This window comes from Pseudonaja textilis, chromosome 1, assembly GCF_049901715.1.
Source record: "Pseudonaja textilis isolate UNSWEBS1 chromosome 1, rPseTex1.2, whole genome shotgun sequence".
In the NCBI taxonomy this organism is placed as follows: domain Eukaryota; kingdom Metazoa; phylum Chordata; class Lepidosauria; order Squamata; family Elapidae; genus Pseudonaja; species Pseudonaja textilis.
The window spans coordinates 269,691,401-269,718,271 of record NC_141990.1 but is presented as its reverse complement, the minus strand read 5'-3'; the positions used below and the strand labels follow the sequence as shown (position 1 = coordinate 269,718,271).

The 26,871-nt window shown below is 38.6% G+C and overlaps 2 protein-coding genes across 2 annotated transcripts in view; both read left to right on the top strand.

The window, feature by feature from the left end:
• The first annotated feature begins 74 nt into the window (after positions 1 to 74).
• HAUS2 (HAUS augmin like complex subunit 2) lies at positions 75 to 6,581 on the top strand. Its single transcript, XM_026709539.2, has 6 exons — positions 75 to 488; positions 2,178 to 2,270; positions 2,941 to 3,010; positions 4,312 to 4,444; positions 5,620 to 5,728; positions 6,125 to 6,581. The coding sequence occupies exons 1-6, from the start codon at positions 399 to 401 to the stop codon at positions 6,272 to 6,274; spliced, it is 645 nt and encodes a 214-aa protein (XP_026565324.1). The 5' UTR covers positions 75 to 398; the 3' UTR covers positions 6,275 to 6,581.
• Positions 6,582 to 10,599: 4,018 nt separating this feature from the next.
• Positions 10,600 to 26,871, top strand: part of STARD9 (StAR related lipid transfer domain containing 9) — a 93,371-nt gene continuing 77,099 nt past the window's right edge. The window contains exons 1-3 of the mRNA XM_026703939.2: positions 10,600 to 11,108; positions 17,795 to 17,864; positions 23,308 to 23,424. Of these exons, the coding sequence (XP_026559724.2) occupies positions 11,062 to 11,108; positions 17,795 to 17,864; positions 23,308 to 23,424 (234 nt within the window). The 5' untranslated portion in view covers positions 10,600 to 11,061. The remainder of the gene's footprint in view (positions 11,109 to 17,794; positions 17,865 to 23,307; positions 23,425 to 26,871) is intronic.

The following is a 26,871-nucleotide window of genomic DNA, read 5'->3' as shown; positions in this document are numbered from 1 at the left end:
GGGGATGGGGGAAGGATTACCCAGACTATCCCGAGTGTCTTCCGCCACAATCAAAATGGCCGAAAGAGTCGCCATTTTTTATTTTTGCCTTCCGGATGCCCCGTGATCGGGGAAAAGCCACCAACTCTTGGTATAGATGAATCGATGCTTTGGTGGACCCGGCTGGGATATATCGTGATATGGGACGGCCCATAGCGGAAGCGGGAGGAATCTCCTTCGGTGGTAAAGAGAAAGAGAGACTCGCGCGGCGGGAGAACAGCTCGGCCACACTCAACATGGCGGCGCGCGCCTAGCGCATCTCTGGGAGGCGCTTCCTAGGCAGGCGGGAGGGAGAGAAGGCGGGCCGGCGGGCGGTCGAGGTTCGCACGCTGGTGTGGCGCCCGGAGGTTTGCCTGGCTATGGCTTTCTCCAACCCTTGGGATCCCGTGCAGCCCACGGCGGCGGGGCTGATGTTGGCGCGGGCTCTCTCCGCGGGAGTGGTGTCTCAGGTGGGGCGGTTGGTTCTTTCCTTGCAAATCATAATCGCTGCTGAGGCTGTGTGGATCGCCCAAACAGTGCCAGCCAAGCCTTAAAGAAGGTAGTCTGGGCGCCAGAATGAAAAGAAGCCCAGGTTACTCATGATTTGTAGGCGCTGCAGGCGTTTTTTGGTTGGGTTTCTTTAAAGCACGTCCGAACCTTTCATAGAGCCCTCTTCCGATTTTTGTATTTGAAAAGCGATTTAAAAAAAAAACCGGACATGCTTGTGAGCAACCCTTATGTTAGATCTGGTGCCATAGTCAAGTAACTAGGAATTAATTTATGAGACAAGGAGACTATTTTCCTCTATCTACGCTTTCCCAGATGTCTGGCAAAAGGAAGACATGTCATTGCCTTTGTCCGCACGTTTTGCATCCAGCAGAAATTGCCTTGAAATCAAATAGTGTCTGGCTTTTGGAGTGTTTTGTAATTTTTTTGTTTAATTTTAGACTGTTTTCACAGTATCTATATTGTAAATTGTTTTTTTTTTCTTTCCTCATCTGGTGACTTGATGGCCTAGATTTACATTACTTATTTCTTGAATCTAACAATCAGCTTTAATCAGCCCCTTTAAATTTAGAATGAATGTAATTTGTAGATCACATGAGTTGTCATGGATTTCTGTGATGACAGTTTGAAAATAAAGATTGTTGGGAAAATATTGCAGTTGAAAAAACTGATGCTGGAAGAAGCAAATTCATATAATGTACATGTAGGCCTAAGTACATGTCCTGCAGTTTTTTGCTGTAATTTTTGTCACCTTTTGAAGAAACTTTAAAAGGTAGACTTTTGCCCTTTTCTCCAAGTGTCCATTTCCTCCTTTGCCTGTTCAGGTACTTTGTAAAGTTATTTGTCCAAATTTCTGTTCTGTTAACAAGTTGTCTGTGTTTATTTACTCTGCTTGGAGGGTGGACACATTATATATAAAGTACACACCTCAGATTTCTTTTTTTAAATAATAAATTTTATTAAGTTTCCAAATTTTAAAAACATAAAACTTTATACATTGTTATTAACATCAAGACATCTTTTGCATCTCCTCACATTTTTCAGTATATGTATTTACCTATTCCTTTACCATTACATCTTACTCTTACTATAAATCAATATCTTTTATCCTTACATCTTCAATCTTCTCCATGGTATATTTACATAGGAAAAGAATGAGGGAATATAAAAAAACACACCTAAGGTTTCTTATTTGTTAAATAGTCCATAATGTTGCACGTACTTAATATATTGTATTTTAAAAGATACGAGATACATAAAACATATTTTTTCATAAATACTTGAATTGCATCCTGCCCCTTATTAGTAACCACTGTTGTAATAGAATCTTTTGATTGCTGTTAGAATAACCTAACTTTTCACAATAGACACGTTTTGGTCAAATTGCCTTTGTGTATTATTGCATAAGCTTGATATTTTGAGATACATAAGGAATGTTAGATTATAAAGATTGATTACTAAACAAACAAAATGATACAATAATTTCCAACTGTAGATTTTACTTTTGAGACAACAATACAAAGAAGAAATAAAACATTTTAAAAGGTTCTGTGTGTCAGTCTCCAGTAAGTGATAGATAAGTAAATGTTCTAAACTTCAGTCCTAATTTCATGAGTGGTTGAGCTGGTTTGTCTTTTTCTTTTCTTCTGCAGCGGACTCTAGATATATGTAGAAAACCATCTGCTTGTTTTACTTACGTCTCAGAAGCAGAACAAATTGCTGATCTCCAAGCTGAAGTCAGCCGGGTAAATAATATTTTAGTACTAGAACAAGACTTATTTTTATAAAAATGATGTGAAGTGTGAACATTTGCTCCATTAGTCATAATACCTTCTGTTCTAGAAGAGAAGTCAGTTAAAACTTTAATACTATAATACCTCTGAAGTTTTCAGAGGTGGGGGAGATGTATATTACACGTCTATCTATACTGGTTTTTATTCTCTTTTTTGTATGCAAGTAGTCCTTGCTTGTCGACAATTTAAAAGTTATGACAGACACCCCCCAAAAAAAAAGCTGTTTATAATCCATTCTGAAATTCCAATGCCTGCAATACATATCTATGGTCACATGACCACATTTCTGTCACTTGGAAACCAGCTCACTTTTATAGCTGGTTGCAGCATTCTGCAGTCAGTAACCATGCTTTATTATGGTTTTTACTGGTTTATAGTCTTTTTGGCTGGTTTCCAATCTTTTTAGCCAGAAGTGAACTCTAAAGAAGAGCTATATAGTAAAATAAACCATTTAGTGCAAATATGCCCAAGTAAAAAATGAATATATTTAAACATTTGCATTTCAATATATCAAATACTTTTGTAAAAATAACAAGAGCATCATTTTAGGAGGAATTCATGTCACTTTAAATACTTTGAAATAACTGCACAAAAATTTTAAAGCACTGTTTCAATGTTACAGATTAATTTGGAGACAGAAGCCCTGCGAATGGAAAAAGATACAGCAGACATTACTCACCCTTTTTATCTTAGTAAGTGTTATTAAGATTGCTATTTAACCTTTCAGGTATGTAGTTAAGCAATTGGACATAATATCAGATTTTGTGTTAATTGTGTATGTTCATATAACTGGAAAATCTTTTTGTTGTAGTTTTGTTGGTGGTTTGCAAGGTGATAGGACTAAGAGAAAGTCACTGGCCCAAAGTCATCCAGCTGTTGTCTGTCTCCAGGCAGGATTACTTATAGTGACTCATGCCCTAGCAATCTTTAGATTGAACTACTACAAAATGTTTTACAAGCATCTGGAGGGACATCTGGAAGTTTCAGTTAGTGCTGAATGTGGTGGCACAATCACTTAGCTATGCTGTTTTTCAGCACATGTGACATCACAGTTCCACAGGCTGCATAGGCTACCAGTATATTTCAAAGAGTAATTTACAGTGTTGGCCATCATCATTAAAGCCCTTTGTGACTCATCCCATGGTTATTTCTACCCATCCTATTTGATCATACATAAGGGCATGTTCTGAGTCGCATCCACTAAGGGATATGTTTTTATCATTTTTCATATTAGCCACTTGGTCATATATTTGTAATGGCAGCCATATAAATCTATTAAGCATATAAATCCATAATCTCCTGGCTTCTAATTCTTCTTCCTAATGTATTCCGCAAGTGAAGGGTTTGCTTTTCAGATCCTGGCTTCTAATTGTGCCTTAATTATTAGATCAAACTCGTCTGCCAGGATGCTTAAAAATGCAGCATTGTCTACTTGAGTGGGAAGAGAGATTTTTTTTCTCTTATAGATGCTGTAAGCTTCTTTGGCAATATTGTTTTGAAGAATAGCATACATTAAAGTCATTACAGAATATGGGATTAAAATACACTCCTCTATACCACAAGGATCCATTTTTGAGGATGTCACTTGTTCACAAAGAGTTGCAAAGGAGAAAAAGAGACACTTTCATTATATGAGAAAAAGTCCTTTTATAAAGTTGAATATAATTCCAATGTGTTCTGTCATAGTAACTGTAAGAATTTGGAGATGGTATACATTCAGAAATGGAGCTATAAATCCAGAGTAACACTGGAATGTACTAATTAGATGTTTAGCAAGCCTAGTACTCTCCTGGACTATTGTCCTTCCCCTTCCCCCCTCTTTTCTCTTTCTATGCTATTACTTGCTTTTTAATTAATCCAGGTGTCTCCTGACAATGTGCCAGAATTCATATTGGAAAGACTATGATCTAAGGTAGTTTTTCTCCAAATGTTCTGTAACCCTGATTTACACTGATGCACCAGCCAGTTTACTTCAACGTTTTCTTTTTCATAGCTCAGAAGTGCCAGGCTTTGCAAGCAATGAACAGGCACCTGGATGCAGTGCTAAAGGATAAAAGAACTCTGAGGCAAAGGCTAGTTAAACCACTGTGTCGAGAAAGTCTGCCTGTAGAAGCTGCCTTCCACAGGTATCAAATTTCCTAATTTTGAGTGTTTACTCAGTATTTGTTATTGGTGAAATCTATGAGAGTCCAATAGAGTTTGGGGCTGATAAAAGTGGGCAGAAGCACACTTGTATGCGCAGTTATTTTTGCTTCTTTCAACATCCTTTCATTCCTTGGAATTGGCTGCATTCTAACCACTACCCAAACCACCCTTACATTCTTAACATTTCTGCCAAACACATTTCCCTGTAAAATTTGTGTTCATTCTTGCTACCTTTCCCCTTGTATAGGGGAATAATTCTTCCAGCAGTCAGGTACAGGAGTAATTCTTCCAGCAGTCAGGTACAGTGACAATCTGCTGGTATTTGTAAAACACACATTTTATCTTAGGTTCTGAATGAGAAGAATCCAAAGGCTTATTTTATTTTTAACATCAGAAGATAGGTTCTGTCAGCTACATTTTACGGTTGTGCTGGATGTATTTAGCCAATTTCCCATTTAATAAAATACATACTGTAGTATGAAAATATAGTCTACTAGCACATCAAAAAAAACCATTGGATTGCAGCATATCCTTGTATTTATTATGCTGTTTATTTATTTCATGGCTCACCTTATATGGTTGATATTCATTTTTATAGTTCTAAATAGTCAGGACACATTACTTTAACCCATTACTCAGCCTATATCCACCCTCTTCTGTTTTGAGATCTGCCTTAGAGGTCCAACTCTCTGACCCATCCCTGTTGAAAGTGTAATGGGGGAGGATCTTTCCTTGAGAAGCTTGACAATCTTCTCTCTGCATTTGAAAGGGGTACGTGAATACTTAGTTATTCACATTTTTACTTATTTACAGAAGCATTTTGTCTCTTTTCAAATAGCTTAACTTAGGTTTTGCTATTTAGCATTATTTTAAGGTTTTATATTTACTAAGATATGATTGTTAAGAAACATTTGTTGGAAAAATTGAAACAAAACTTTTTTTTTCCTAATGAATTAGACATACTGATTTTTTTGGCAAAAAATAGGATGTTCAGTCTTGATTGGGGTATATTTCAGGTTTGACAGTGTTTATAGAAAGTTGGTATAGTTTTTAAATCTATTTGTAAATAGGGGAGAATTTAGAAATAAAACCCAAAGATTCTTAAAATGCCTCAAACTGAATATGGAATAATGCATCTTTGTTTCTTGTACTTTAGAGATGTTGTAGAATTGCTGGCACTGGCAGTAGCTTTTATTGAAAAATTAGAAACCCACTTACTTACTATAAGAAACATCCCTGAAATACCTGAAAACATTAGAAATATGGTAAGTAAGTAATATTTAAACATTTCACTAATACTCTTTCTTTTCCCTAAGGACAATTTACAAGGTCAGCATTTTGGGTAGTACTAAGAACATCTTTATTTCTTAATCTAAATATATAGTACCAGTCTACTAAATGATAGATCTGTAACCTGAAAACCATGTGGGAAATGTTTTGAGGAAAATGCAAATTGCTACAGTACTTCATTTCATACTATACTTCCTCCTGAAATGAAAAGATACTAATTTTTTTTACTACTTTTCTTATTTTCAAACAGTTTATGGAATAAACTAGCATATATTAATAAAATTACAATGGCTTTGAGCTTTTTTTAGCTTTCAAGATGTTGAAATCTCGCCAAATATCACTGAAATATTTATTTTCATATTATATTACAGAGGAGTGCATTAGCAAAGATGGACTTATTGGTAACAGGGACAGAAGAACTGGCAGAACAAATTTTGGAGTGGAGAGAGAAACAAAAAGGAATCTTTGAGAATACGCAGCTGATTGGTGGATTTGATTCTTTTTTCAAAAGTATACGATAATACATTTATTTTTCTCTTTTTTCCATTCCAAGGCTAGCTAACAATTTTATGGGATTAATAAAATACACATGCATTTTATTCTTGCTTTCAAATTTGTAACCATTTGCATCTGGATTCTGAAATGAAATTTATATATGGAAGTAGTGTTGTATGGAAACTGGTGACAAATGTTAAATTACTGAGAATTTCTCTTAAGTGCCTGAGAAATATTTTAACAAAAGGTTGTAATGACACTGACTTAAATAACATCTCTTTTAGGTAGGTATGCTATTTATATCAAGCAAATAAACCAAATTTTAAAAGCTAACGTTGGGTTCATGCTTATTTGATCATGTCTGTCAATAACATTTCAAAGTGTGAGCTTATAAGTGAAAATGTCACTTGCTACCTTGCATTTTTCTGCTTATTCTGTGTTGATGTTTTTTTTTTTGAAAGCTGTATTTTTTATTATAAAATCTACAACAGCCAACAATCTGAGACCTTTAGAAATCAGCACTTGTAATATATTTAGTTTTTGGAAACTAAAAATGCTTAATGTGACAAAAAGTCACAATGCTTAAAGAGCTATATGCAGCTAGTGCTAGTGCACTCATCACCCCTGTAACTGAGTCCAACCGTCTTGCTGCTGGTCATTGTCTTCTCTTTTTTCCCCTTTTCCCAGCATTGTAGCCTTCTCCAAAGAGCTACCATAGATCTGTCCAAACTTTCAGCCTAGTCATTTGTGCCTCAAGTGAGAACTCTGGGTTTGTTTGATGAGCCATTTGTCTGCTTTCTTGGGTATTTTTAAGAATCTTCATTTTTATACTTTATAAGAAAATACTGCTTTAGTAAATGTAAGCAGTGACAGACAATTTGAGAATATGCTAAGCATTTCCTTTCAGCCTAGATCTCCAGATAATTGGAAAAAGCCAGTAGGTCATTGATCTGACTCACTGCTTTGCCCAAGAATCCAAATTAAACCATAACAGGCAGATGGCTATCCCATGTCTCTTAAGTCATTAGGACATTAATGACTTGGTTTGATTAGCATTGTGGGAATCCAGAGACTGATTTAATAATTTCAATTGTAAAACTTGTTTGTTGTAGCTGAAGACCCAAATATGGCATCAGGGTTTAATTTTGTGGTTCTGTAATTCTAAGCATATTTCAGCAGAAACGGAATAAGGCCCTTCTAGGTAAACTTCCAACATGTATGTGTGCTTTTTGTGGCAACAGTATGGAAGTGGGTTGTCATTCTTTTCTGGGAAAAGTTTTTATCTTTCCAGTCTACTTTATAGTGCTGGTATGTTGATAGACTATTATCCAAGTACTGTACTAACCCAAGTAGTAGTAAAAAGGGAACATCTTTCAGTTTGATTCCTGGTGACTAAATAGATTTCTATGCTGAAATTCAACAGCATTCATATCCTCATATTTGGAATTTCAACCTCAAATCCTAAATACAATTTAATTTACAACTAATGAACTTTCCTAAATTAAATATTAGTTAACCCTAAATTATTAGTTAACATAAACATAGCTTCTTGAAAAGATTGAACTGTATTCGTTTTTAAAAAATTACAAAGATGTACTTGTGAAGTCACCAGGAATTATGTTGAATTTGAAAGAAGTTTTATTTTAAGAGTTAAATATAACGGAGGTGTTTAAACAGTTTCCTTAAGTATTAGTGATCAGCAGGGAAAAAAGGAAGTACTGTTTTATATTTCCTGAGCAAACCATAAAGGACATTGGCTGGACTCACAATAATCATGAACAGAATAATGAATGACAGGTTGCAACAGCAATGTGTAGTCAGAAATCCTTTCTGTTGGAATGCTGATATTTATCACTAGGGGGCACAATTTATATTGTATAGCACTAAAAACAAGACTGTTTTACCTGTGATTCTTGGCTATCATATTCTCTTATGTAAAATGTATTGTACTTTCGGTTTCTGTTGTGCTTCTTGTGCTTGTAGCAGCCTGAATAGATTTGTAAAGAACTATTTTTATTAAATATAATTAAAATTGTTTTTTATATTAGTAATTAACTGTCAAAGTTGGCTACCATGTGGAATGCTTACTTTGGATTTCTGCTACTTTCATTTGAACTTTAGACTACTTACTGAATAGTTTTAAATAAATCTATGCAACTTGATATTAACAGCAGATTGTAAAATAGAAATAATAGCAAATCAAACTGTCACAATCACCTTAAAAGAACAATTATCTCCAGTTAAATTATCACAACAGATGGAGTATCAAAATAATTTCATAGTGCCAAATGTTCTTCCAACAAGTATAGGAAGGTGTGAAGTACTTACCCACTGTCCCCCACCCCTTTAGTTTTTGAAGAGTTGGTCTGTTTTTGAGCTCCAGATCATTTAGAAACAGTTATTGGTCCTAATGATTATATCTTGTCAAAGGAAATCTTCCTTTGGGGATCCTGAATGCTAGCCTGTCCAAGTCAGTCAATCTGTCTGTCTGTCTATCAAATTTATATGACACCCATCTCTCCTAAAGGCGACTCTAGGTGACTTACACTCAATAAAACATCAGTATAAAATATTAAAATAGCAACTTTATATTTGATTTAAAATTGATAAAAATGGGAAGGGAGCAAGATGTACATGGGGACGAGGTGGGGTTTTATCATAGTCCATTAATATCCAAAATGCCAGTCCCCCATTAATGCCCAGGCTCGTTGGCAAAGCCAGGTCTTCATGCCCTTTTGTAAGGCCAAAAGGGACACTGTATCTCAACTGGGGAGGGGCGGAGCATGAGGTTTCAAAGGGCAGAAATCCCAGTAGAAAAGGTTCTTATCTTGGGCCCTACCAGCTAGAATTCCTTGATCAATAAGGGGTCTGCAGCATCAGGATGAGATGGTCCTTCACCTAATCTGGACCTAGTTCATGAAGGGCTTTAAAGATTCAGAACAAACTCCTTGAATTGGATTCAGAAGGAAACTCATAACCAGTGCTTGTGGATTAGCAATGGGCCACTCAGAAGGCATATCCATGCAACTGCATTTGTGCCAACTATTGCTTCCAAATACTCAAGGGTATACAATAGTCCACGTGTGAGATGTCCTGGGCTTGAGTGCAGGAACTTCCAATCCAGTAAAGGATGTGACTGGTGCATTACACAAAATTATGCAAAGGTTCTCCTAACCAGGAGAACCTCTACCTGCCAATCTCCATCCTCCATCTCTCATTTTGACTTCCTGCACTCTGTTGCCACTGCCCTCCACAGATGATCTTCACCCATTTTTTTTTCTTTCTGCTGCAGCCAAGCACTTCAATTTTGATCACATGACTGCTGGGTGCTGTAACCAGGCATCGGTACAATTCATTGCATACCAAGAAATGGTCCTTAATTTAGGACTATTTATAGCAGTTAAACAGATTAGGGAAAGGGGGCAAGCCTTTTATAAGAGTAGGAAACATCCCATGCAATCCTCAGATATATTGTCTACTTAAAAGGCAAACAAAATCAGGTTTATTGAGCGCCTTAGTGGATGTTCAAAAAAGATAGACCTATTCATTAATATTGTAGATGCAATAAATTTGAAGGTACGTAATCAGTTGATTTGAACCTAGTTTTTCATACTAGGTCAAACGAGAAAACTAAATGTTAATGTATTGTTTAAATGTATTTCTGTGCCCAAACCCAGCAAACCTCATTATAACTTTGCCAACTACACAAAATGATGCTCGCTTGCATCTTTACAAGATAGCTATGTCTCGGGTACTTGTTCTGTAGCAAGGCAAACTGTATACAGGTAGTTCTTGACTTACGACAATTGAGCCCAACATTTCTGTTGTGACATTTGTTAAGTGAGCATTGCCTCATTTTACGACCTTTCTTGCCACAGCTGTTAAGTGAATCAGTGCAGTTGATAAGTTAATAACACGGTTGTTAAATTGAATTGGGTGTCCCCATTGATTTTGCTTGTCAAAGGTTATAAAAGGGAATCACGTGACTCTGGGTCACAGCCACGGTCATAAGTATGAACCAGTTGCCAAGCATCTGAATTTTGAACACAAGAGATGCTACAAAGGTTTAAGTGTGAAAATGGTCATGAGTGACTTTATTCAGTGCCATTTCAACTTTGAATGGTCACTTCATGAGCCTATTGTAAATCGAGGACTACCTGTATGTTCACCATCCTTTAGAAGTCTTTGTAAACCGAACACAAGCCAAGGGATTTCCTACTTCGCTGCCCAAACGACCGGTCAACTCCTTGCCCGTCCCCTTCTGTTATTATATCGGTCAACTGCTTGTCCACGTCCTCACACACACATTATAAAGCGATCGTGTTGTGTAGCCTCAACGCGGTTCTGTCTTTGGAGTATCCTTTCAGCGAGCCTACGACACGGGGAAATCAGGCTCATCGCGTCCTTTTGTGCATTTTCCAGGGTGGATCATGAGATCAGCAACCCAAAACTACAGACATTCAGCTCCGGGTAAAACCGCCCCGGAGTTTCCTCCTCGGTTTCAGCGTTTGAAAGGGCCACCTTGTCGCCCCTCCGAAAACCGAAAGAAGCCGAAGCCGAGGAGAGCCTGTGGCGCAGGCAGCCCAAGGCGCCCCTCCCCATTTCCTCTTGCCAAGCGGGCAGGCCTTCCCCCTCCCCTCGTCCCCCCAAGGACGGCCGGGCGGGGTCGGGCGAGGGCGCTGCTTCCCTCGCCGGTGGGGCAGCTCTTCGTGGAGCGCTTGAGGAGCGGCTGAGGAGCAAGCGGGGTGATGTGGAACCGGGCGGGACTCGGACGGCCAAAGCGGCGCCGTTTCTCCCCGGGGTCCGAGCGGTCATGGCGAACGTCAAAGTCGCTGTGCGAGTCCGGCCCCTCAGCAAAAGGTGAGGCAGCGGCTGAGGAGTGGAAAGGGGAAGCCTCGAACGCGCGGACTTTTGTCCACACGTGCCCGCCCAAGTGGGAAACGCTCGGCTCGGGTGCTCTGCACATCGGCGCCCTTTTCTCCTACCAGCTTTTGGGAGCGGAGGTTTGCTTAGGAGCCGCCGGTTAACTTGCGCTCCTTCCAGGAGTGTGTTTGTTCGTTTATTTTATTTGGTTTGTCAATTGCTTACAAGATAATATTTGTGTTTGTGTTAATACGAAAGTGGTTGCCTGCGCGTTTTGCTCTTTGGGAACGTGAGAAGTGAGGAGAGTCGTGCTGGATTGCAAGGAGGTCGGGACTGTCCCTAAAAGTGTAGCGTGCAAAAAAGGGAATTACACTACACGGCGTAACCAAACAAGGCAAGCCTGCTTTTGGTTAGGAAAACGTGCAAAGGCTGTAAGAGCTAAGCAGAGCTTAATGTTCAACCCTGAGCTACAAATCTTCTCTTCTTTCGCTACTTTTTAAGAAATGCGAGGCATTTTCTGCTCTGCTTTCCAATAATATTGAATATACAAAAAAAAAAAGAATTCCAAGATGTAACCTATGCTTTGTTTATATGCCATACTTTTCAACTATGTTTATGGTACCCTGAATCAAATGAATGCTGTGTGTAAACTCAGTCAGTGTGATTAGTGGTCAAATGGGTTGGGAGAACCAAGAAAATCGGGTTAATTGGGTACAGTACACCACTATCTGTATGTTATGGGAAGGCAATCCTTGTGGGGATTTGTCATTGAAATCAGGATTAATTATCAGGCTAGATCTAAATTAAGATGTATTTCCAAGGAAGATATGAAGTCTTTCCAAGTTAGAGTTTATGGACACAATAAACATCCTTGTTATTTGTGAAGATCCAGATCCTTAAAGACTGTATTTCCATTTTAAAAAATGAGAAAATGTGATTCTTCCATCTTCCTTTGCTTGAATAAATGTTTTGTGAAATGTGTCACAGTTTGAAACTGGGTGCTACCCATCAGTTTCCCAGTCATCTCTGTCCTATTCAATACATTTTTGTTGCTAATTATTTTATGTCACTGAGTACCATGTTTTTTTACAAGTACTGACCTTATTTTTGAATACAGTTAGACCTTGGCTTACAACAGTTCATTTAGTGACCATTCGAAGTTGCAATGGCATTGAAAAAAGTGACCTATGACCGTTTTTCACACTTACAACTGTAGCAGCATCTCCATGGTCATGTGATCAAAATTCAGAGGCTTGGCAACTGAGTCATATTTATGATGGTGGCAGTTTACTGGGGTCATGTGATCACCTTTTAAAATCTGACAGGCAAAGTCAACGGGGCAGCAAGGTTCACTTAACAACTGTGTTACTAACTGCAGCAATTTATTTAACAACTGTAAGATTGTAAAATGGGGCAAAATTCACTTAACTGTTGCACTGAGCAACATAAATGTTTGGTTCAATTGTGGACATGTCAAAGACTACCTGTATAGTAATTATCTAGGCTTAGTTTGTTACTGTCAAAATATTCAAAAAGCAAATACTCTTTTTTCCATATAGCCTGAACAATTTCAGAATTCTTTGTTCTAGCACTCAACTTCTGCTGAACAGATTCAGTACTAGGAGTGAATTATTCCAGCTATTTCTTTTATTTAGTAATGAAAGACCTTATTTTTCAATTTAAACTGTAGCTAATTTGAGGTTTACTTACAATGAGTCATTTAACCCTCTGTAATTTTCCTACCTGATCTTCTTCCCCTGCTTTGTGGCTTGAGCTTCATTATTAAGTAATTCCACATACCCTCAAACCTGATATTTATCTATTACTGAACAATAATTTTGACTTACAAAATTACAGTACAAATTTAGCTCACATAACTATTGGCTATACTCGCTGTATGAACATGTGTGTGTAATAAAATAATTAAGAACATCTGTATTGTGGGGCTTGGGGGAGTTAAGAGAAAGAAAAATTTGGAGTTGTACAAAATCTCTGTGACAAACAATATAATCCCTCCTCTGGAGAAGAGAGGGAACAACAAAAAAGTAAAACAGATGCCGTCTGTATACTGTAAGGTCTTTGTTTTGGGTGCAGCTCAATGGCTACATCATGTTTTCTGACATTTGGCCATTATTTGGCCATTATAAATAACTTTTCACTGTTATAGGCAAGATAATTTCTCAGCCTTGCAGTGTTATGTTGACATTCTAAGGCAGTTAAGCTTTAAATGGCAGAAACAAGGAAACATCTTAAAATACTTACATTTTTATGTGCAGAACTGCAGCTCTCTAAGCACTATATTTTAAGTTACTGTGTGTTCTGCCTTAGGCTTTCATAAGGAGGATAAACAAATACAAATAAAGAAAAGAATAATTTGAAGCTTCTTTAGAGAAAAAAAGTCCTATATCTCCAGCTGTGCTCATGTAAGTGTTTACACCACTCTAGTTGGGGGATTCTGGGAATCGAAGTCGACACATCTGATAGCTGCCAAGTTTGAAAAACAATGAATTGCTTACTTCTGGTTTACTGACTAAATTATAGTTGGCTGGATCTCTACAGCACACTGAAATGGATTATATGTTTTATAAATCTTGACAGGAAGATTCACAGAAGGCACTAAAACAAGCCACTTTACAACTTAGCTTGTTATGTAAACCCAGCCATAATTAGTGCCTGGGCAGGCTAAGGGAAATATCTGGTATTGTTCTGTAAACTATGATTTATATGTATGTCAGTTTGTGTGGATGTATAAAGATTGAAGCTAGTAAAGAGAAATCAACAATTTCCAGATTAGATGAAACCATAATGAGATATTAAAGAGACATTAAAGAGATTTTTCTGACTCTCTGAGCTGGGAAAAGAACAGCAAGCATTCTTTTGACTTGAAAGGGAGGGAGGAAGTAGATTTAAGGATTTGATTCCAGGCAACAGACAGACATGTCATTTTTGTTGCCGGCAATAATGTAACTTGAATCTTTAAGCTAAATCTCTGAAACTTCAACTATTCTTATTGTTACTTTATGTGGGGTTGACTTTTGTGAAGAATTGGCATTGGCATGTCTAGTGAAGTCTGACAATAAAAATAGGATGTTTTAGTAAGAATGATGAAAATATTTGGCTGTGTACAGTGTACATAGAAAATTGGACAGCAGTAAAGATTATCGGAAGTTCACTTCCTTCTATCCAGCACATAGCATATAAAGGATGTTTGACTAGGGTCCACAGTATTGTCTGGGATGCTGCACATCCTCTCCATGGCCAGTTTTCTTTGTTACCTTCTGGGAGGAGGCTTCGAAGTATCTGAAGCAGAACCTACATTCTATAATCGCTTTATACCATATACCCGTGATGGTGAACCTATGGCATGCGTGCCACAAGTGGCATGCAGAACCATTTGTGCCGGCACGCAAGCCATAGGCAAACTTACCTCATTGCACATGTGCATGCCTCACAGCTGATTTTCGGCCTGTTTGAGGCCTGTTTTGGTCTCCCAGAGGCTTGAGGAAAGCTCCTGCAGTCTTTGCAGACCAAAAACTAGGCCTGTTTCGTCACTTCTGGCATTTCCAGAAATACTGGAAGTGACAAAATGGGCCTATTTTTTGGCCTGCAAAGGCTGCAGAGGCTTTCCTCAAGCCTCTGGGAGGCCGAAAAAGGCCTCAAATGGGTCAAAAATCAGTTGGGAGGCGTAGTGCAGGTAAGGGGGCGGCGGCGGGGGGATTGCATGCGCAGGGGGCATGAGAGGGCACACACATTGTCTTCTGGGTGCTGGCATGCGAGTGCGCACACACGCATGCACACAATTTTTGGCACAGGAGCCCAAAAAGGTTAGTCACCGCTGCCATATACTATCAATCTTGTTAACTTTCGAAATTCTTTTTCTGCTATGTATTCTAAATGGTCTGTGATTAATATGTGTATGTTTATATATATGTATATTGCATATATTGCATATGTGCATTTATATGTGTATGTGTATGAAAGCAGGCATCAGAATTTCATTTTTTAATGTGTGCCAGAAAAAAGTGATAATAAAGATTATCTATCTACCTATCCATCCATCCATCCATTATTGGTCTCTGACAATGTGAGCCATGCCCTCTGCATCTTTTTCAAAAAGCCTTTACTATTCCTACTTTTATGAGTTATGATAGGGGAACCCAAGGGTTTGTAATAGTCTGACACAACTTTGATTTGTTAAAAAAGTCAGCATTTTCATGCATACACAAAGCCTCATATTCATTTATCAATGTGACATCTGGGTCTCACCAGACTCAGATGCCACATTGAGTTGCACCCAGAAGTAAACTGGCAACTAAATGAGCTTGTGGAACATAGATTCAAGATGCACTAATTGAGGAGTACACATAACTATTGAAGCTGATTTATTTTGTACAAGGTGCAGTTTCCATATGTTCTTCAAGGACAACCCCATCTAGGTCATGCTACAACAATCCATTAGGGAGATAATTGGAGTGCGAGTGACTGGCAGCTCAGTGATCCAACAAATGGATGGAACTGACATACAACACAAATTTCTGCAAAGGCCTTCCTGGTGAAGACAACCATCTGGTCTTCAAATAAGAGTGATAACTCCAGAGGGACCTCTAAATTGCACAAAGGTCTGGTTTGGATAGTGACATCCCATTTAGCACCAAATATGTTAAGTTTCCAGAACCCAAAGGCCTCAAGACCCAGAGCCACTCAGTCTTGATAGGGTTTAATCTTTGGTTCCTTATGCAAACCCCAAGCTTCCAAACACTGAGAATGTTAAAAGCATCATAAAATTTACCAGAAGCAGAGGTGACACTTCACCCATGGCAATGGATGATCTTACCTATGAACTTCACATAGATGTTAAACAGAAGTGGAAAAAATACCAATCCTTGTGGAACTGTGGAAACCATATCCAACAGCAGAAATTCTCACTCCTGATCATCACCAACTGGAATATGCATCAGAGGAACAAGGAGAATGATACATTGCTGCCCACCCACAACCCCTATAGTTGGTGCAGAAGGATACAATGGTTGATTGTATTGAAAGCCATCAAGAAGAGCAAGGATTTATGTATTCTTCCCCCCACCTCCCATTATTCACACCAGAGACCAATTCAGGTTCAGGACCATGCCCAGGTCTGAAACTAGATTGAACATGGTCCAGATAATCTGCTTTCTCCAGGATTCTCTACCTTGTGGACTACTCAACAACCTTCTCCCCAAAAGGAAAAGTTGAATACTGAATGAATATTGCCCAATATGTTTGGGTGTAGTGATGGGGATTTTTTTTTAAGAGTAGTGCTAACTTCTTAAGAGGTATGATAGAGGGACAACCTTCTCAAGGGAAGAGTTCACCACCATCAAAACCCAACCACTTGTTACCTTCAAGGGGGCCTTTGCCAAGTAGGAGGCACATAGATCTAATAAACAGATGACCAAGCTCACAATCATATGGGCCCTGACCACTTTATCCAGGCCCAAAAGGATTTTAACAAACTTTAAATCATGTAAATTGATGAATGTAGGTGAAGGATAGAGTTTTTCTTAATCATAGCGTTCATTTAGTATGAGTCCTTCTGCTGGCATAAAATTCGCTTCCTCACGACTGATTACATATTGCAGACAGGGATTGGCAGATTCCTTTGATTTTGTTTCCCTATCCTCTCATCAGATGTCTGCGCCCACCAGTAATGTTCCATAATAAGGATTGAGGAAGAGCAAGGATTTGATAGGCAGGGGTCATGTCAATGTCAAAACTCGCTCCTGGATTTATGTTAGCATTTTGTGTGGAAGAGAAGCAGATGAAGGGCAGTGGAGAAGAACAGCAGCTCCTTTACCTGTCTTCACTTCAGCTTGGAGTCAGCTGCTGCAACTGAGAGATATGACAGCACTCACTTGTCATGTCTCTTGGAACTGCTTTCTTCTTCTTTGATGTTTCTTCAGTCTTTCCCATCTCTGAAGGATTCAAAATGGGTTAATGGGGATATATGTTCTGTCTTCAAGTCAGTCTTGACTCCTAGGAGCTGCTTGGTTAAGTTTTCCTGGCAGCATTTTTGAAAGCAGCTTGCCATGTCCTCCTCCTTGGACTTAGAGAGAGTGATCAGCCCTGAATCACCCTTCTGGCTTTGTAGTTAAGAGAGGACTAGAGCCCCAATCTCTCCAGTTGTAGCCTTTCAACCATACACCAAACTGGCCCCCAGGATGGAGAGTATAAAACATAGTTTCTCTTTGCAAAATGACCGCAAATACACATCTAGTGTATCGTTTACTGCCATTGGTGCATCCCATCCAGCCACTGGGCACTGCAGAGCAGTGAGCTCTTTCTGGTGGAAGGAAACAAACATGAACATTGGCAGAGGAAAAGGCCTGGCATCCCAAGGGAAGGGGTGTGCCTCTATTATGAAGTGATTCAATAGATGCTGGGCTGACCTAGAACATACAGCCTACCTGTTACGATTGTTTAAGTGTTATTTGTATGTTTTAGAATGTGGATTGGTCCAATTGTCAGTTTGATGACTCTACAACAGCTACTTTTGATGCTTACATTGTAATATGCAGAAACGTGTGGAAAGAACCCACAAGTACTGTCAAGTGCTGTTCCTCTAAATGAGATTTTAAAGTTACCATATTTGCCTTTTAATTAAAAAAAGCTTGTGCCTTAATAGTTGTTTGTTGTCATATTTACAGAGAGCATGCAGAAGGAAGAGCAATAATTGTAGAAATTGAAGATAGAGTGGCAACGGTAAAAAAAGTAAAGGTATGTTCTTTGTTAATTCATTATCTGAAAGTTTGCTAGAGCTGGCAAAATATACCGGTAATAACCGTATGTTGCTTGATCAAATATAATCAATGTGATGTAGGGATGAAATATTATTGTTCAGTAGACTCAATACAGTGGTACTTTTGCTTTCTATCATCTTAGATCTCTACATACAAATACAGAGTATTTCCTAAGCCTCCATAGCAAGCTTTGAGTTTTACTAGACTATCAGAGACATGGAGTATTTTATCACTATTTTATCACTATGCTGACAGAATTGGATATAACTTCAGTTGGAGTGGAAACATGTGGATTCAGCTCACCATTCATAGATAAAACTCATTGAATGAACCTGACCCTGCCACAAATTTATACTTTGCTGAATGATTAAAGAAAGGAGTCCCTGCAGATGTTACTTCGCTTGTCATTACTGACTATAGGGGGCAGTGCTCATCTCTGTTTCAAGGGCCATTGAGCCAGCACTTCCTGAAGATGTTTCTGTGGTCATGTGTCCCGCATGATGTCACAGAGTGCTGTTACCTTCCCACATAAGTGGTACCTATTTATCTACTCACATTTGCATGCTTTCGAATTGCTACATAAGCAGCTGGGGCAAGAACAGGAGCTCACCCCATTGCCAGTGGTGGGATTCAACCGGTTCACCCCACTTTGGCCAAACTGGTTGCTAAATTGCTGGCTGGGCCTGCCCCTCCCCTCCTCACCCCTTCCAGGAGTCTCCACGTGGTTCCCAGGTAAGTGCAGGGAGGCCTACTAGGCCCAAAATGGGGGGCAGGGGTATGGTGTGGCCCCCCTGTGATCCATTTTTGTTCCCAGGGGTTTGCACGGAGGCCCACTAGGCCCAAAACAGGGCACAGAGGGTGCGGTGTGGGCCCCCCCCGTGATCCGTTTTTGTTCCCAGGGTGCTGCAGGGACTAGGCCCAAAACGGGGCGCGGAGGTTGTGGTGCATCCTCCACGACCTATTTTTGCTCCCAGGGGGGTGCAGGAGGCTGAGTGCTACCTGTCACACCCCCTGGCCACGCCTACCATGGCCACACCTACCCAGGACAGAGAATCGGTTGTTAAATTATTTGAATCTCACCATTGCCCAAAGGCCAGGTCTCGAACCTGGCCTGGCAGCTTTCCAGCCCACAAGCTCAGTGTCTTAACTGCCGAGCCATTGAGCTGCATTTCAGGATGATTATAGGTGAGAAAATAATATATCTCACATGTAATTTAATAATTCTGGAAGGAAAAGGAAAATATGAATACAGTATATAAATTATCTACTTGGAAAAGAAGCACTCGAGTTTCATTTTTTCCAGACTTGCCTGCAGAATCCAAAGTCTGATCATTTAACATCCTTAAATATAATTTTCAGGCAGTGCAGCTAAAAAGAGGAATTCCTATATTTTTTTCCGTTCATTATTTCTTCTTGATATTCTGTGACTATTTCTTAAATAGATATTTCTTAGAAGAATGATTATGAAAACACTAACTGCATTTCTCACAAAAGCTTAAAATTCAAAGACTAATTTTGAATGTAGTAAACACTTGGTGGCATTTTGTTTAGAAAGTATGTAGATTCAAATGCTTAATTTGATCAGTGAGTAGAATCTGAAAAGAAACCCGTGCCAAGAAAAACTAAAGACAATTCAATATAAAATACTAAAAGAGTTTTAATTGTCTGTCTGGACAAAGTCAGACATAACAATGAGGGGGAAGGGAGGTAATAGAGTCACTTCATTTAAAAAAAATGCAGTTGTGTATTGTATGGAAAATATGTAGAAGTCAAAAATAAAATAGGAAGGAAACGCAAAAGGTGGAGGGTGAGAGAAGCTTAAATTGGCAGACTTTTTGTGCTCCATATAGAAAAAGAGTAAACATGTTTGGAACCTTAAAATAAATACTAAATTGACCTCCTTTTAGACTCAAAGTTGCTCTATTCTTTTGCATCTCAGTTGTACTGTAATCTTTTATTCTTTCAGGACAGTAAAATAAGCACATAAGCAACTACAGAATTGGGGGTTTAAAAACTTTTTTCCTGTCTTGCTCTTGATAGTAGTCTAATATGATAGCAGCTATTTTCTGGGAAATGTAACAAAAATGTGTATTGAATTGCAGCTAACATCCTTGAGGACTCACTGGCTGTAAGAGACTGCATCCTTTCCTTTTTGGAGATTCTTAAAGGCTTCCTTTATAGGCATGGGAAACGGAGCTTTTTTTTCCAGACATTGGGACTCCTGAATGCTACTGTACTCTCTTAGTCAAAAAGTAAAATGGGCCAAAATCAGTTTCTGCTGGCAATATATCTTACAATTCGGAAGACACATAAGTGAATTATAGGGTTACCATGATTACTGTGGGAATTCTACAGGACAGATGCTTCCTATTTCTTGCTCGGTCTTTGTATCTGCTTGCCTGCCTGATTATTTTAGGCAATTTGCTTAAGATAATTAGTGTTTGAAACATCTTAGGAAGAAAGTTTGGCAGAGATCAAAGAACTAGATAAGTAATTTCCTTGTTTTAAATTCTTTCCGGAGTTGGGCTAGTTCACCAATTCTAGGAGGAGGACAGTAGATAGTGTTCCATGTCTTTTGGGGAAGTTCAGAAGATCAATTGCCTGTTTCTTACAGTGGATTGTACAGTGGATGGAATATTGCTTAGAAATACTACTTTTTGTCAATGAAGCTGATGTTCTACATAGTCTGCTGATAGCAACCATATAAACCTGAACCAATCTTTAGACTGTTAACCCAATATAAACATGAGGATTAGTTGTACCTAATAGAACAAAGGCTTAACAAACATAATTATATAGTTTCAACTTTGAAATAACTCTTTTCTCTGCTCTTCTTTCCTACTCAGCAAGCTTAAGGTGAGGGAGCCAAGAATGTTATATCAGCCTGCATGCAGGCATGTTTGAGTCAGTGCTGCCTCTTGGCAATTGCCTGGATAAGTCTTTGCAGTTTTCTTGCAATTTTTTTCAGAAGTGGTTTGCCATTTTTTTCCTTCTCAAGACCGAGAGAGAGTGAGTGGCCCAAGGTCACCCAGCTGGCTTTGTGCCTAAGACAAAACTGGAACTCAAGATCCCCTGGTTTCTGTCCCAGTTTCCTTAGCTCTCTGTGTTACTCTGTATTGTGGCTGTTAAAAATAGAGTATCTTCATGTTTCTTAGGACTGTTAGAAGCTGTGCTTGTGTAGCATGCTGTTGTAGAATTTAGCAATAGGCAGCTATTAAAATGCAGGTATTCACAAATAATCCTTAGTTTCTTTGTCTAGGAGAATCTAGCCTCATAATACTCACATTCTACTAGAAGAATTGCCCCATGCCAACAATGTCAGAAAACAGTTTCAGTTCTACAGTATTTTTAGGAGCCTGGCATATCCAGGCAGTGCTCAAAGTTCTCTTGTCCAAGATCCAAACTCAGCTCCTCTTTGGCATCCTTTTGGGCCCTTGTAGCTCATTTTTTTCCCCTTGAAAGAGTTCAGTCTAAGTTCTTGAAGTTTATCTTCCAAGTATGCTGCTGCGTTCCAAACCTGGTGTTTTGTCATGAATCCAGCCTATTCAAAATAGAAACTTCCTCCTGGATTCATATCCTCTTGAACTGGTGTAGGCTTCTTTTTTTTCCAACTAGTTTGGTCCCTTTAATTACAACCAACAGCTTCCAGTATTGAGCAATGCATAAAAAATTAAAATCCTACTGCTTCTCATAGGCAGCCATCACCCTTATGGGCTACTTACGTACAGTAGCTGATCTTAAACAACGTGACATCAACTTAGAGCTATAATCAGATTTGTCACTCTTGCCCAGAAACATCCTTTTGAGCCATTCTGTACATTTACTTCACCCAGCCAGATATCTCAGTAGCATAACAACCCCTAAATTTAGGAGGTTTTTTCCTATGGCTAGATTCAATGCTCTTCCAACATCAGTTATGGAGGTATGTGCAAGATACCAGAACATCCCTTTTGAGTAGCGTTTGTACCCATGCAGTGGAGGCGCAGCTGAAACACTGAATCATTGTACTGCTCCTTCAATGCTGATGCTTTCTAGGAAATACTATTTCCATTCAGCACCTGGCCACACCAAATCCTTCTACCTCAATTTGTTACTATCAACTCTGTCTGATTCTACTTTGATGATTGCAGCCAAATAACTATTTCATAGTTTGTTGTACAAATTGTACATTGTAATTTTTTTCAAACAACTCCTAGGTATTTTCCATTTGGAAATTTCCAATGAAGCTGTCCACGTAATCACAACTTTATAAATAGTGTATTACATCCTTACCATCAATTGAGTCTTATTTCTGTCTTATTTTCATTATTAGCTACCAGAGTCACTTTAACAACACAGATAGTCATTATAATTAGACTCTAATTCTTTTAGTTCTTTTAATTTTGAAACCATACTAATTTATGGATTATTCTTTCTATATATTCCATCATTGCATTTTCCCTAGATACAATGATAATTACAACTTATAATGGCTCAATTTATTTCACATTGATTATTTTACTATTCTCTTATTTTAAACAATCATTTAGTTGTCTTATATAAATTGTATTATACTTTACTATATTAATTTCTATGCCCCAAACTCTTACATTTTAAATTACAATTTTACTTGTGTTATTATATGGCTTCATAGCTTGTTTTACTCTAATCGATAGTGACTTTCTTGTTTTGATGGTCAGTGAATGAAATGAAATGAAATGACTGAATAAAAGCACTCTGTTTTTTTCTTCTTCCAACAAATATAATAAAATCACAGTAATCACCCTGTTAGATCAGGGCAGGGCAGTTTTCCTTCTATAGAGGAAGGCTACTGGCATGCATTTATGACAGTTACACTGTCCCAAATCATGTAATCACCATTTGTAAGCTTCCCAGCTAGCTTCCAAGAAGCAAAGTCAATAAGGGAAGACAGATTCATTTAATGATAGCATGGTTCACTTATTGACTGCAATGATTCACTCAACACTTGTGACAAAAAGATTGTAAAATGAGGCAAAACTCACTTAATAGTATCTTACTCAGCAATGGAAATTTTGGACTCAACTGTGGTCATAGGTCAAGGACTCCCTGTAGTGGCTTTTGTTTTTCTTGAAAAAAGTTTATAAGAATATGTAATACAAGTTGGAACTTGCAGATTGTCGCATCTGTTACAGTAGCTTAGGTAATAGCTTTTCATCATGCAAAGGGCCATGTCAGCCTTTGAGAAGCATCTTGAGAATTACATTGTATGCTTAAAATTGCAAAATAATTTTACCAGTTGACATATGCAAATTTTTCTAACTAAGATTTAGGACTTTCCATCTAAACATGCTTTGGGATTATATAAATATACTCTTCATAAACCACGTGTTTTATAATAAATCTTGAAGGTACAGATTTATGAAAGTAGGACCATCTTTTGTTTCTTGTTTTAAATTCAGGTAGACAACAGGTTCGAAAGTGTTTGGGGCACAAGGGAAAAAGTTGTGTCATTTGGTTTTGATTACTGCTATTGGTCAATTGATCCTGAAGATCCGAAATATGCATCTCAGGAAATGGTAAGTGTCAATAGTTTCATTTCCTTTCTCTGTCTTGTGTTTTTGTTCTTGGAAATCAGCAAAAAAAAATGTTTGCAACTGAAATAACATTAGCAATGAGCAATTGGTCTCCCCGCCCCCATTGTAAATTTTAATATCCAGAAGTGTGGAGTCCTTTACCACTTGCTCTGCTGACCATAATTGATATTAAAGATAATAAAGATACAGATTCCTCAAGTGGGCACAATAATAGGGTATCTTGCCTGTTTTCTATGTCATGCTACAGCTGTTGACCCAATAGTTTTACAGTTCTCAGTTCTTCACAATACCAAGATGCCAAGCCTGTCCCAAGATTTGGTTAGAAGCATTTCCAAACATTTCTGAGATAGAATAGCTTCCTTTCTTCATTCTGTGATGTCAAGTTCTCACCAACAATGGCAAAGTCATATCACTCAGTCAGTATATAATGGAAGGATGCAGGAAAAAGAGAAAACAATGGACCAGTTCAACCAGTGGGACTCAGCTGTTTCCTTCACCATTCTGTTTGTATTTTCCATTTTTACCCAAAGGAAAACCATGATTCAAACACTACCCTCACACTGGTCCTCTGTGCTACTTCTTTCCATATGGAGTAACATTTTTGCTTCTTCCAGAACTCCATCTCTCTCCCATTGGAGGATATGTCTCCTTCTGGTTTTCTAATAATTTCCTGCTTTAAGTTGTTGTGGTAAACTGACTTTGCTGGTAAGGGAGGCACAAGGAAGATAAGACAGGGATCCTATGTTCTTATGCAGAATTATGTCAAAGCAAAGCATACCTCTGGTATGGCTTCTTTCAACGTATAAATCAACACTACATGAGGATGTGGCATTTGAGTTGTGGCAGCTGCTAATTAGTACTGCCTTTCTTCAAATATCAAAAAATATTCTGGATAGTTTTCAATCTCAGGAAAAACATATTTTCCTTCTCTATCACTTCTTTAGGTGGAACAGCATTTTTCTCTGCTCTGTTTCTTTGTTAGCTTTTTACTGGAGATGCTGATTGCTCATCATTCTTCTTACCTCTCAGCTCACATTTCACAATCAGCTGCCATTGCTGTGGGTTGAAATATGATACTTTGCCAGGATTTGACATTATTGGAAAATTATATTAAATTGGAAAGTTATAATATAAAATCACATGTTTTTTAAAAGCCACCCACTGACATCAGCTCTTGTAATAAAAGCATGCCTCACTTTCAATGACTATTATTTGCTATTTACTTATATGCATAATTCAAGGAGACATGAAAGAGGAAGATAGGTTGTCTACCTGTCAGCATTGTTTTTTAAACTGCCATTATTCAGATAACTCACCTTGACCTTAGTGTGACCTACAGATTTTATGTCTGTATTAGTTCAAAGAAATTAAACTTAACTTGGTTTTGACCTTATTTAGTGGATGACAACTGTGGAATCTGCCAATAAGCTCCACTTTAGAACATTCCCACAGTAGTCTGTGCAAGTGCCAGAAACTCTATGACCACTGAGTGCATGGGTGTCTACTTGAAGAACTACAGCTAGAGATAAACAGTCTGCCCTTTAAAAAAAAAAAAGCAAGAAAACATGTACCATTCCTGCAAGCCATTAATAATAATTACTTTTCCATATGGTCGGTCCTGCTTGGCCAATTCAATCAGTGAGAAGCCCTGAAGAAGTTATTAGGTGGTGTATTTGATCAGTATAATATTGTATACCAGAGGCGGTACTCAGCAGGTTCTGACCAGTTCTGGAGAACTGGTAGCAGAAATTTTGATTAGTTCGGAGAATTGGCAAATACCACCTCTGACTGGAGATTTTACAGTATCCTTCCCCTGCCACACCTACCAAGCCACGCCCACAGAACCGGTAATAAAAAAAAATTGAATCCCACCACTGTTGTATGCATTATTTACTATAACAATAAAAAAGAGATGAAATATTATGCACTATCTCAATATTATATTTGTATTTTATATTAAAAAATTGGAATCAAAAATCTTTTTAAAATAATGTGACGTTTTAACTACTGCTTAATGTTTGCTATTGTCATTAAATTAGCTGAAAATTTTCTGATTAATATGATACAAGAGTAATTTTTTGTGAAAGCACAAGTCAACAACTGATAAAGACATCTCCAAATAAAATATTTACGTATTAACAAGAATATTCAAAAACTATTTTATATAAATATATTGCTTTAAAAATGTTTCGAAAGACTGGTTCTCCAACATCTTAGGACATGCCTCCCATCAGACTTTGATAAACGTCAGTTTGCCTACAGGGGGAACAGGTCGACAAACGACGCCATACTACTGCCTTACATTCTATAGCGATCTGGAGAAACCCGGATACTATGTAAGATGCTTTTCATTGACTACAGCTCGGCCTTCAATACTATCTTGCCAATCATCCTTATTTAAAAGCTGACTGACTTGGATTTTCCCTCTTCTATCTGCGACTGGATCAAAGACTTTCTGAGGGACTGACCACAAACAGTGAGGGCTGGGTTTGTCATATCCACCACCCTGAAGCTTAGCACTGGCTTCCCACAGGGCTGTGTGCTCAGTCCCTACCTGTACTCACTGTACACACATGATTGTGTATCATTAATTTTGCAGATGATACTACAGTATTGGATCTCATTACAGGTGGAGATGAAACAGCGTACAGGGAGGAGGTTCAAAAATTATCCTCATGGTGCCTAGAAAACAACTGGCACCTAAACATGAGCAAGACAAAGGAGATGGTGTTAGACTTCCGAAAGAAAAGAGAGGAACCCGCCTCACTTTACATCGAGGGGGGCTGTGTGGAGAGAGTTTCCTTCTTTAAATTCCTGGGAGTCTACCTCTGCAAAGATCTTACCTGGAAAATCAACACAACCCAGGTGGCCAGAAAGGCCCAACAGAGACTCCATTTCCTTAGGGTCTTGTGAAAGAATAAAGTGGAACAACAACTGATGACCTCCTTTTACCGGTCCACAATAGAAAGTGTCCTCACATATTGCATTACGATGTGGTATGCTAGCTTGACAGGCACGGATAGAAAGACATTACAGAGGATGGTGAGCACAGCACAAAACATCGTGGGCTGTTCCCTGATACCACTAGATGACATCGCTAGGGCTCGCTGCCTTAGAAGAGTGAGGAAAATTCTCAGGGAAGACTCACACTCTGGTCAGCACTTCTTCACTCTCCTACTATTGGGTAGGAGATATAGAAGCATAGCCAGCCACAGCAAAAGGCTGAAGAACAGTTTCTAAATGTGGGTTGTCAGACTTCTGAACGGGAAATAGTTTCATGTCAACGTAGTATGACAGTCTTGCAGGGCCAGCGTGTTGTGCAACAAGGTCACATAGGGTAATAAGATTGGGTCTGGGTTAGAGACTTCTGCCCTCACTGAATTGTGTGTGTGGGGATGCAAGTAGGGAGGCTCAGCCAATCTCATTGTA

Bases quoted from the DNA above. Each gene is read 5' to 3' on its own strand.
- HAUS2 (XM_026709539.2), top strand. From the start codon at position 399: ATGGCTTTCTCCAACCCTTGGGATCCCGTGCAGCCCACGGCGGCGGGG. The intron at 489-2,177 runs GTGGGGCGGTTG...TTTCTTCTGCAG, and splicing joins CCGCGGGAGTGGTGTCTCAG to CGGACTCTAGATATATGTAG. The intron at 3,011-4,311 runs GTAAGTGTTATT...TCTTTTTCATAG, and splicing joins TACTCACCCTTTTTATCTTA to CTCAGAAGTGCCAGGCTTTG.